This window comes from Cricetulus griseus (genome assembly GCF_003668045.3).
Source record: "Cricetulus griseus strain 17A/GY chromosome 1 unlocalized genomic scaffold, alternate assembly CriGri-PICRH-1.0 chr1_1, whole genome shotgun sequence".
Lineage (NCBI taxonomy): Eukaryota > Metazoa > Chordata > Mammalia > Rodentia > Cricetidae > Cricetulus > Cricetulus griseus.
Genome location: NW_023276807.1, coordinates 219146502 through 219158852, shown reverse-complemented (window position 1 = coordinate 219158852; position 12351 = coordinate 219146502). Strand labels below are relative to the sequence as shown.

Genomic DNA, 12351 nt, shown 5'->3' with positions numbered 1-12351 from the left:
GGCATCCTTCCCATCTTCAGCCCCAGCACACAACATATTCTTGGTTATTAGAGGCAAAGCATGGTTGCACCACTCCCATCTGAACAGGTCCACATTGACTTTCTGCAGCTTTGAGGGTTGGAGTTCTGATAAACCTGATCCAGAGGAGAAACAGGGGGAGAGAGAGTCTCAGCTAAAATGGTCCCTTTATGTTGAGTACCAGCACCCTCTCACAACACCCCAATGACACAAGAATTTCTGGTGTGAATGTGGGAGAGGAAGGGGTGTCCAGAAAATTGTCAAGTCTCCCAAGCATCCATAGTTCCCTAGAACTAGGTCCCTGATTAATTTCAGCCTGAGTGTAACACCTTCTGGTTCCACAGTAGACGCAAGCCTCAGCTACAGTCCTGGAAATGTGTATTGTTTGAGTCCATGATGATCAAGAGAACCCAGGCAGATAGGTGGGCTTGTATCATTCTAGGCCCCTTGAGACATTCACCAGGGAGGAGCACTCACTTCGCAGGGTGCGGATGCTTCCTTTCTCTTTGGGCATTGCCGAATCCTGTATCTAGGATGCTTCCGGAATAGAGAAGCAGTCAAGGCATGTGTAGTGAATGATGCTTGAGGGTTTTGGTGTTAAGAACTTCATTGTTGTTTCTTTTAACCTCACAAAAACCATCAAAGACTGACTCCCACCCAGGTTGGGACTTGGGAACACACTGTCAGAACACCATGTGAGGGCTTACACTGAGGAACAGCATGATTTGCAAAGTGTTGCCTGCTGAATGATTATGGGGCAAGACATGCTCACAGAGAACATGGATGAAAGGGATCAGTTTGCAGGCATGACTGGGAAGGGGTCTAGGAATGAACTGAAGATTGCTTCTACAAAGGGTATTTTATACTCTGGATTTGTTTCCCTTGGTCTGGATCTGTAGCTTTCAAATACTTAGAGACCTTGGTCTTAGAAGAGCAATGCTGACACCATCATCCAGAGTCAGTACACATTGCTGCCCTGTGTCCTTCCACAGTCCCTCAGAATGCTACTGAGTCAACTTTGGGGCTTGGCAAACTTTTCTCCTGAGGGGCTGTCCAGGGTTCATGTTCTATAGTGTAAGCACACAATTTGTTCCAGGTTCCCAGAAGTCTCATGAAGGCTGGCTGCTTGAGGGACTGAGATAAGGTATGTCATGGTGACTGGTGTCACCAGGTCTACCAGGCAAAATTTCAAGGGTCATCAGAGCTTCTAGAATTTTCTAACCCTTCTGAACACCAGCCACAGGCCATCCTGTATGTAATACCCAACCCGGAGTCACTCACTGGTATTGGTAATGCCCCATCCTGTCACCCAGCAGTTTTCCCATGCCAGTATGTTGGAGACTTGTGAAACGCAGATGGGTGCACTGTTGATACTCAAGTTTAATGGGGATTTGAGCAAGAGCAAAGCTATGTCGTTGTCCAAGAGCCAGCTATCAAACTTCGGGTGGAGGATTATCTTGTCCACTTCCTTATACACCAAGTCCTCCATTTTGTTGAGGTCGTCTCTGCCATGCATGATCTTCAGGTTAGATCTCATTTAAAATAAGAGTAGAAAAAAGATAAATGATAGAAGCAGAGAGGCGGGACCCCAGAGGGAAAAGTCATTCTGCCGATGGGGGCTAAAGGGATCAGAGCAGCAGGAGGCAGCTAGAGTCTCAGTACCTAGCCTGATGATCTTACTTGGACAGACCAGCATCTAGGAGTTTGGAGGACACCAAGGCATCCTCCTTGATTCTCAACAAAGTCTGGACTGATTATAGAGCCAGACTTTGGGAAGAGTCATGGGACTCCAGGACTTGGACACCAGCCCAGAGCGGGTGATATCTGCTCCAGGGCTGGAGCCCCACCCTCATACGCCAGTGCCTTCAATGCCCTTCCTGCTCTGTGCTCACTCACCATCCACGGTGTCTCCAACACAAGCAAATAGAGATATACTTTTTTTGTCTATTTAAGGTGTCTGTTTGTTTGTCTTTAAGACAAGGTCTCCTTTATGTAGCCTAGGCTGGCGCCTGACAAGTCATCTCCCAGGCTCATCTTCAGAGTACTCCGTGAAAGACATGTATTAGCATAACCAGTTTAGAGACATGTTTATTAGGTCAGATCATGCCCACGGGTACTGAGAAAGATGCAACGCCCGGGGCACACAATAAGATGTATGGAATCCTGGGAGGGGAACTGTTCACTTCCCAGAGGTCAGGTGGAATACTCAGCCACACAGGCCATTTTAGCACCTCATGGCGTCACATGGCTTGTTGAATGAAGTTCCAGGGTCATCAGCATCTGGACAAGCATTCAGCTATTCTGGTTAAGAAGGAAATGCTAAGTGAGGCCTGTTGGCACAGGCCTACGGGGCCAACTACTTGGGAAGCAGAGGCAGGAGAATTATTAAATTCAAGGCCTATTAGGGCTGCAGAATGAGTTTAGGGCCAGTGAGACTTTGCCTCAAAATAAAAAGTAAGAAGAAGGCTTGGACTGCATAGAACACTTGCCCAGCATGGGCCCCACATTCTATCTCTACTACCACCATCAACAACCACACACACAGACACACTACACACACACTACACACACACACACCACACATACATCACACACACACACACACACACACACACACCACACATACATCACACAATACACCACACACACACACACACACACACACACACACACACACACACGCACACACGCACGCACGCGCACACACACATTTCTTAGAAGAGTACTTACATGTTGACTTTGTCGAAGCAGTGGGATGCCGTTAGAATCCACCACTCACTGAGAATAGAACCCCCACAGAAAGGTTTGCCAAGCTCCATAAGCTCCACATGCCATGGGAACTCTGAGATGTTCACAGACTGCCCTCCTATGATTTCAGAAACACTGTGGGGTTGTTCAGATCTGGCACTTACCCTCTGGCCACATGTTACTAAAAGGAACAAAGAGGGAGGAAAGTTCTAGCACCCAAAAGTCGAGACTGGGCATCTTTGAAGAAGCTTAACTACGACCCTGCTCTCCCCACTCAAACACAGGCAGCAGGCTCAGCAAAGGAACACTGGTAGGGGACCCACAGACTAGTCCAAGTCCACCCCATGTCTCTCAAGGGCTCGGCTACACAAGTGTGGAGGAGACTGGGTGCCACCTTCACGGTCATTTGCTTCTTGGAATGATTCTTTGAGGGCTGTGAGAAGAGAGACTCAAAACCGCATGGCCTGCAGCTGGATCTTGCTATTTCCCCTAAGTCTGTATAGTGGTATTCCTTTCTTTAAATTGTGTCTCACTGTCCCCCGAAATACCCCGTAGATCTCATGTCCCACTGTACACAGTGAATGTGCGTTTTCCTGAACCCTCCAGGAAGCTGGCATATGTTTAGTGGGGTGTATGTGGTGGAGATGGCAGTGTGCGTCAGAGCATTACGTGTGGTAGGATGGTGGCTCTGATGACATGTGGGAGTGGGATTGTGACTAGAGAAAGCTGGAGTAGAAATATTGCTATAATTTCCTCTAACAAGTGTGTGAATGCTACTGTATCAGGCCATCACCCGTGCTCCCAACTCAGCTCTGCTGGAGTTTGAGGCTCCGGAAGCTGGGGTCTGAAGCTAACCTGGGCTACAGGAGTATTGTGTGTGTGGGGGGGGATAAATTTACATTGCCTTTATTGCAGTATCGTTTTGTATTAGGTATTCTGCTCAGAATATCAGCAACACTTAACAAATGTTTGTAAACTCCTGACATCCACTTCTCTCATTGGTCAGAGGAAGAGAAGATGGTCCCTATTCCCGTCCTGGTTTTCCTATTGTGAATAAGGAACAAGCTCTCATGCCACTTTAGTTCCAAAAATCGCCCCAATTCTCCCCAGAAGAGAGTTTGACATCTTCTATGTGACAGGGTTGTTTGACATCTTTTACTGCCTTTCCAGTATTCTTTCTATTTTCTTCTCCTCTTCCAGCTCCCTGTCCTCCTTTCTTCTTCCGTTTCCTCCTCCTCTTCCTCCTCCTCAGTACTGTGTTTCCACCCCTGGTCCCAGTGCATGCTAGGCAAACACTACTGCTAAGCCCACCCATACCCTTCCAGTATTATTCCACTTAAGAGAGAAATGAATGCAATAAAGTCTACAGTATTGAGTACTGGCTGTTTGTAAAGCACTGTCCCGTTTGGTCTACCATTATTGCTGCCCTATTTTAAAGGAAGGAACCCGAGGCTGAACATCAGGCCAAAGGCCAACAGCTTCTCCCCAGCAGAGTTGAGTTGGGAGCACGGGTGATGGCCTAATGACAATGACATTCACACGCTTCTTAGAGGAAAGTATAGCAATATTTCTACTCCAGCTTTCTCTAGTCACAATCCCACCCCCACGTGTCATCGGGGCCACCATCCTACCACACGTAATGCTCAGAGCCACCATCCTACCACACGTAATGCTCAGAGCCACCATCCTACCACACGTAACGCTCTAACGCACTCTGCCATCTCTGCCACACACACCCTACTAGCATGCCTACCACCACAGACCGCTACCATATACCTACTACTCTACAGCCCTACCACACGATCACAACACACTCCATCCACACGGTCTCACTGCACACCCCATCCCCATACAGGCCATCGCCAGAGAGCTCTGTCACCAAAGAACTATACCACCACAGGAGCCCACCAACATATACCCCACTACCAAGAACTCGGACTTTACCACAGGACTTTACCATACCTCCCTGCCACGCAGTCCCATCACCAACACCACAAACCATCGCCACACACCCACCGTTCATCACCACAACACTAGTGACTCCACCTCACATCGCCACCCCCACTACCGGCCGCTGCTTTCTCTTTCCATGTCTTTCCCAATACCCCAGACCTTCTTTCAATTCCCTGGAAGTGACCTGCAGCCTCTGACCTCAGGGTCCTTCCCCTGCCTCTCCTCTGATCTGTGCCTCTGTCTATCCTGGATGTCTTCATAAAGATGTGGTAGTATAGTTCTTTGGTGACAGAGCTCTTTGGCGATGGCCTGGGCTCAATCATATAGCAAGTTTTGCTGAGCTGGGCAAAACTGAGGCAGGAGAAACTGGAGTTTGAGGTTAACCTGGGCTGTGGGAGTGTTGTATGTGAGGTGTAAATTTATGTTGCCTTTATTGCAGTATCATTTTTGTAGTAAGTGTTAATGCTGGAAACCGTTATAAAATGTTTGTAAACTCTTGACAACTGCTTTTCTCATTAGAGTCTAATCCCCATAAGGGCAGGAGCCATATGTGACTAATTCTTAGGGCCACACCACCTAGGCAAAGAGGCTAGTATTATGCAAGAACCCAACACATAGTAATGGAATAAATGATGTACTGGCAGGAGAGTGATATAAGCTGGATGGCTGACTAGATGGAGTAGGTAGATGTGTGGGGAGGTAGTTGACTGGATGGGTGTATAAATGACTGGATAATTATGAACAATCTCAGTATCAGTGATAAAATTCCTTGAACCACCAGTGGCCTGAACAGGTAGTTGGGGATTGAGGAGCCTTTGCTCAAGGCATTAACCCTTTCAGTCCCCCAAATCAGGAAGCCAGAGTAGAGGGTAACTTGGTGATCAACAGAAGTGTCATCTGGTTTCCAGGAGAGTGGGTGGTCTGTAGAAGTGTTGTTGCATTTAAAGATGTGAAGAGTAAATCCAGGAATCCCTGCCTCATCTGCCTTGCTCATGTCAAGGAGGCACGTTGACTCTTCCGGGGAGGAGCCAGCAGACTAGAAAGCACCTACAATCTAATCTCAGATGGAGACACCTGGTATTCTGGCAAGGGAACCTTAGAATTCCTACACAGTCAAAATGGCATGTTGGTCAGGAGTGGGGGAAATTAACCCTTACTTAAAAGGACTATTTGTGAATATGTATGCAAAATGTCATAACTGGAAGTCAGGTTGGGTCCATAAGGTAACTCAATTCAGTCTTATCTTTTTGAAATATAGTGACATCTGCCTCTTCTTGAGCATCTTTGCCGAGCCAGCTAGTGTATTACATGTGTAAGCAAGAGATTCTTAATAACCTCAACAAGCCCCCTCCATGGTGTGTCTGCAGCCCCTCTTTACAGGCAAAAAAAGAAGCTGATCACTCAAGCTCACACAAAAGTAGGCTGCAGAAACAGACTTTCAGCTAAGTGTGACTATGTCTAAACCCAGCTGCTCCCTCGCTTCTTGCTCAAGGCTTAAAAATTCCACACACTGCCCAACCCGCCCGATCTTCAAAAGCCTTATTGGGACCAGTAGCATGTGATTTCAATGATTGCTTACTGGGGTGAACCTGAGACATCCTAGTCTATTGCTTGTCGGGACCCTGTCCACCCTGTTGAAGACTGATGAGGGAGGAAGGCTTCCCTGGAGAGCTGGGTCTGATGAGTAGGTAGTGACTATTGCTACCTTCTGGGCAATCAAGTCTGATGGTGCATCTAAGCTGAGCAGAAGTGCCAGCAGTTTCTGCTGACAGTTGGGCAGTGCTGGGTTGTTGGTAGGATTCTGAGTCCCACAGCCCTGAGAAATGTCTCTCAAAGGCAAATGGAAAGGTCATCTGGTCCTGGGATGGGGTTACATAGCCATGAAGCAGCAGAATTAATGGTAGTACACATGGCACTGTGGATGAACCCCATCTTGTCAGATTTAAACCCTGGGATTGACCTATTAGTGTCACTGTCAAGAACAGACCGGCCTGGGGAGATTGCTCAGTTGGCAAAGTGCTTGTCATGCAAGCACGAAGACCAGAGTTTGATCCCCCAGAACCCATGTGGTGCCCTTACTGGGGAGATGAAGACAGACAGATCTCTGGGACTTTCTGGCTAGCCAGAATAGAGGAACCAGGAACTCCAAGTTCAGCGTTTTGACAAAGGTTGGCATATCAGGGCCCTGTGGGTCTCTTTTCTCTGCACCAAGCAGTCTTTCCCTTCACTCTAACCCATTTATACTGCCCTGTCTGCCTTTGCTCCTTCCCTGTGCAGGGACTGTGCTTCCCCGTGCTTGCAAATATGCTTCTCCACCAGCAAAATCAAGAGTACTGACTCCAGAAAGACCCTGGCTGACTAGCTGATTTCATCATCGGCTCCTCCCAGAGTTTTCACAGTGCTAATCTGTTTTGTCTGTTTCATACCATTGTACAAGAACACAACCAACAAGGTTTACTCAAGGATTTTGTTGTTGTCATATTGGGGGTGGGTAAGCATTCTTCCTGTGAGCAAATATTCCCTAGCCCTCTTTTCATTTTTTATATTGGAAACAGGGTCTCATTAAGTTGTCCAGGCTAGCCCTGAACTCACTTTTGTAGCCTAAGCTAGACTTGAACCTGAGATCCTCTTCACTCATCCTCCTTGGTAGGTGGATTAAAGGTCTGAACCAACGGTCCAGCTTCTGGGTTTATGTTTAAGGCATCATCCCCACCACCAGACAGGCCAAAAACCCTGAGGGAAAAAATCTATGTCCTTCTCTGCTGTAAACACAGTTTCTAAAACAGCACACCTTGGGCAGGGGTTTGAAATTTGTTGACCAACCCATTGACCACAACTGCATATATTCTCTGCACTCAAACAGGAGCCCATCACTGGGGACACTGATGTCCCACCTTGCTTAAGTGCTGTAACATGGTGGCTTTACAATAGACCCTTCAGAAGGTTTTCAGCATGGTGGCAGAAGGAAAGGATTCAAGAAAGATCTTTGGGGACTTAAGCCTTCCTGATGTGACCAGTAGGCATCACTGCCCCCAACAGCTGGCTACCTTTTCTGAAGTATGTACTGGAGTGTCCACTAACCCAAGAAACTCTAGTACTTACATAGATAGCAAATCATGTGTGCATTCGTACACACACACACACACACACACACACACACACACACACACACATGCAGAGAGAGACAGAGAGACAGAGAAAGAGAGCCCAAGCTCTCCCCACAAGCATCTTTAAAGGGTAGGTGTTATAAGAATCTCAACAATCATTTGTCAGGGACCAGCTACCTCAGTTTCCTAAATCCTGCCCCTCTAACTTCTGAATCAGCACCCCAGAGAACCTGCCTTTGGAACTAGCTTCTGAATGATTCTACCACCCCTTAGGGACTGAGCCACAGGCTCCCCAGAGACCTACATGCCAGTGAGCTATGTGCCCAGGGCAGCAGGAAGGCCAATGGCAGCAACAGGCCTGTTCTTCCATCCCGCCATCTTTTCATCAGCTTGCCTGCACAACAGCACCATTAACTTCAGCTGAGGCAAGGGGATGGAGGGTGGGGCCTAGATGGCCACTGAGATCATAATAGGCCTGAGTAGGCCATCCTAGCCAGAGTCCTCCAGGCAAAGGAGGATGGGGAGGGTGCGATGATGAGGGTGATGGAAGGTGGAGTAGGGGAACTCCATAAACAGTGGTGTTCCCAGAGACTGGTTTATGGATGCCCCAGAGAACACAATGGCTGAAGGCACAACCTGTGTCAATGAGAAGGAAGCTAAGGTATGTGGTTACAAAAAACCAGACGACACACCAGAGATGCGAATGCACACTCCATGGGTGTAGCTCATGTCACCAGCAGGAGTCACTTAACTTGGATGCCCATGTCTATCTGAAAATGGATGATGACACATCTCTGTGGTACCAAGAGGGCTAGTACACTTAGACAGTGGTTCTCAGCTTTCCTAATGTTGTGACCCTTTAATACAGTTCCTCATGTTGTGGTGATCCCAATTATAAAATTATTTTTTTTTGATTTGGTAATGATTTTTTTATTAGTTCAAGTTAGGGAACAAGCTTGTTTCACATGTAAGTCCCTTCTCCCTCTCCCTCCCCTCACCCCATCCCTCCTCCCCCACCCCCAACCTACCCCCACCCCATCCACCCACCACTCCCTCAACGGGGGCTCTGCAAAGTCCACCAAATCTTCCTGTGCTGGTCCTGGGCCCTTCCCCATGTGTCCAGGCCAGAGTGTATCCCTTCACGTGGGATGGGCTCTCAAAGTCCCTTCTTACACCAGGGAAAAATACTAATCCACTACCAGAGGCTCCCTGGAGTGCAGAGGCCTCCTTATTGACATCCATGTTCAGGGGTCTGGATCAGTCTTGTACTGGCCTCCCAGACAGCATCTGGGGTCGATGTGCTCTCCCTTGTTCAGGCCAATTGTTTCTGTGGGTTTCTCCAAACTGGTACAGACCCCTTCGCTCTTCATTCCTCCCTCTCTTCAACTAAATTCCCGATTTCAGCTCAGAGTATATCTGTGGATGTCTGTCTCTGCTTCCATCAGCCACTGGATGAGGGCTCTAGGATGGCATAAAAAGTAGTCATCAGTCTCATTTTAGGAGAAGGGCTTTTAAGTTATCCTCTCCACATTGCCTGGATTGTCAGATCGTGTCATCCTTGTAGGTCTCTGGAGATCTCCCTGTTTCCAAATCTCTTCTCGGACCTAAAGTGGCTCCCTCTGATATGGTATCTCTCATCCTGCTCTCCTCTATTCTTCCCCCAACTGAATATTTCTGCTCCTCCATTTCCTCTCCTCTACTCCTCTTCTCCTGCTCTCATTATGGCAGCTCCCTCTCCCCTACCCTCATGCTCCCAGTTAGCTCAGGAGTTCATGCCACTTCCCATTCTTGGGGTCCATTTATCCCTAGAGTCCTTCATGTTTCCTAGTTTCTTTGGTGAAGAGGATTATAGGCTGGTAATCCTTTGCTCTATGTCTAAAATTCATATATGAGTGAGTACATACCATGTTTGTCTTTTTGTGACTGGGTTACCTCACTCAGGATGGTTTCTTCTAGTTCCATCCATTTGCCTGCGAATTTCAAGATTCCATTGCTTTATTCTGCTGAGTAGTACTCCATTGTATAAATGTACAAAATTATTTTCATTGCTACCTCATAACTGTAATTTTACCACTGTTACGAACCATAGTGTAAACATCTGTGTTTTCCAATGGTCTCAGGTGACCCCTTGTGAAAGAAAGGGTGGTTCAACCTCAAAGGAGTCACAACCTATAGGTTGAGAACCACTGCACTGAGACCTGTATCCCAGCACAGGACCTGATGGAATCCCTCTGGATCACTGCTACTATCTCCTTGCAAAGAGAGTGCCTTGACCAGCAAGTCCTCTCATCAGAAAGCTCTGCTGGTACAGCCTGGGGCTATGGGGGCACACCTTTTTGGGGTGCTGGGGCAGATCCTGCCTTACTCACTTCTCATTTGTGTTGTATTCTAGCCCTGTTGAGCATTTCCACATACCAGTCCTGGAGGATGAAGCCAGGGGAACGGTGGGTATTTCCTGAGCTGTGGGAACTTCTATGCTGGGGTTAGGGGGACGCACAGACCAAAGAGAGTGCTTTAGCACCATGGGGTAAGGGTGTGTGCACTGTGCTAGGTGCCTGAAGTAAGGGTGTCACTGGAGGACAGAGCAGAGTCACAGTGGAAGGGGCCATGAGGCAGAGTTCTCAGAGGAAAAAGCAGAGGCAAACAGTGGCCTGGAGAAAGAGCAGGAAGAATTTTCTATACGTTGAATTATGGCCTCCAAAATCTCCGTGACTGGGCTGGGGAGACAGCTGAGTTCATAAAGTGCTTTAAAGAACAAGGATGAATTTGATCACCAACTCACATAAAAATAAAAACCATGCAAGTACCCTTATAATCTCAGTGGAGCGGGGGAAGAGCAGAGACAGGCAGATCCCTCAGGACTTTCTAGCTAGTAAGCCTAGTCTACTTGGTGAGTTCTAGACCAATGACAAACTGTTTCAAAATGGATGGATGCATCCATCTCAGAAGCGACACCCAAGGTCATCATCTGGCTGCCACACACGTGTGTGCCTCCTTCCCAACACATGTTTTTGCGCATACACACACACACACACACACACACACACACACACATTCTATCTCTCCTCTCTCTCTCTCTCTCTCTCTCTCTCTCTCTCTCTCTCTCTCTCTCTCTCTCTCTCTCGTTCAAGGCACAGAACTCAGAAGGTAGAACTCCTTGGGAAATAGTTCACAGCAGATGAGATTCCTCCATCATGACTTGACATCCCTTAGACACACAGTGAGAACGCCATGTGAAGAACACAGGTGTGCTGTCAGGATCGGGTGACCACCAGGAGCTAGAGAGGAGCCACAGAAGAGTCTTCTCTGGCACAGTCTGGGGTGGTGTGCGAATTCATGCTGGCACTGTGAGTTTGGATCTCTTCTCCCAGGACTCTCGGCAACACTTGCTGGTATTCTAGGCTACCCACCCATTTGTGGGACCCAGGCTCAGCAGTCCAGGGAAGTGAACACAGTGTTTCAGGTGGGGAAACCTAAATTGAGGTGTAGGAAGTATGAAAACTACAGAACTACCATCTTGGTAGCTTGAAAACAACAGACTGTTGCAATTCTGCTTAACTAAAGTATTGTCAGACCAATCATGTGGGGCCTATTGACTGAGTAAAGGTCAGAACTGAATAAACAGTCTCCCCAGCTCTGTGGTCACCAAATGATTCCCAAAAGAAAGCCCACAAGGTGACAAATGTGTAAACAGCCATCACTACTGAGGTTTGACTAGGAATTGCAAGTGTAAACAGTTTCCAAGTTTTTCTTTCTTTTTTCCTTCTGTCCTTCCTTCCTTCCCTTCTTTTCAAGACAGGGTTTCTCTGTGTAGTCCTGGCTGTCCTGGAACTCGCTCTGTAGACCAGGCTGGCCTTGAACTCAGAGATCTGCCTGCCTCTGCCTCTGGAGTGCTGGGAAGAAAGGCATGTGCTACCACTGCCCGGCTCCAAGATGTTTTGAGGCTTTAAAATTTCTCAAACCTCTTGCAAGTGGGCTAGCTCAGCAGAGAAAGGAATTTGTGGCCAAGCCTGATGACCTATGTTCAATCCCTGGAACCAACAAAGTTATGGGAGAGAACCAACTCCACGAGTTACCCTCTGACCTCTACACGAACTCTGTGGCACACGGGTACACACACACAGACATACACACACACACACACACACACCCTAAATAAACAAATGCAAATCTGTTTAAATTATTTGAAATGTCTCATCAGAACAACTGAAAGCCTTATGAAATGTTAAACAGTTCATTATTGGATGTGATATTTGTCATACAGAGAATGTCTAACACTGCCAATGGCTATAAGCTGAGTTTTGGAATTCATCCAGTTAGCTCCTACCTTTTCACTGCCAGGTGGGGACCAGAAATGATGGGACAATCTCCTCCCGGGTTTCTTAGTAACAGAACCTTGTGGCTCTCACTGTTTACAAACAATGGGGCCCTGGGGGCATGATGGGGTAGGGGGGTTGGGAGAGGTGGGGGCCACATGTGCATGTGAGATGGAGTAAGCCATGCATAGAAATTTCCCAGAAATTCC

General features: G+C 47.6%; 1 protein-coding gene across 1 annotated transcript in view; it reads right to left on the bottom strand.

Annotated features, from left to right (window-relative positions):
• LOC103160871 (serine protease 52) overlaps window positions 1–8212 on the bottom strand; it is a 9323-nt gene extending 1111 nt beyond the window's left edge. Inside the window, exons 1-4 of the mRNA XM_027390037.2 lie at window positions 8131–8212; window positions 2749–2947; window positions 1300–1550; window positions 1–134 (exon numbers count right to left, since the gene is read on the bottom strand). The exon at window positions 1–134 is cut by the window's left edge and continues 6 nt beyond it. Coding sequence (XP_027245838.1) covers window positions 1–134; window positions 1300–1550; window positions 2749–2947; window positions 8131–8212 — 666 coding nt within the window. The remainder of the gene's footprint in view (window positions 135–1299; window positions 1551–2748; window positions 2948–8130) is intronic.
• Window positions 8213–12351: the final 4139 nt, after the last annotated feature.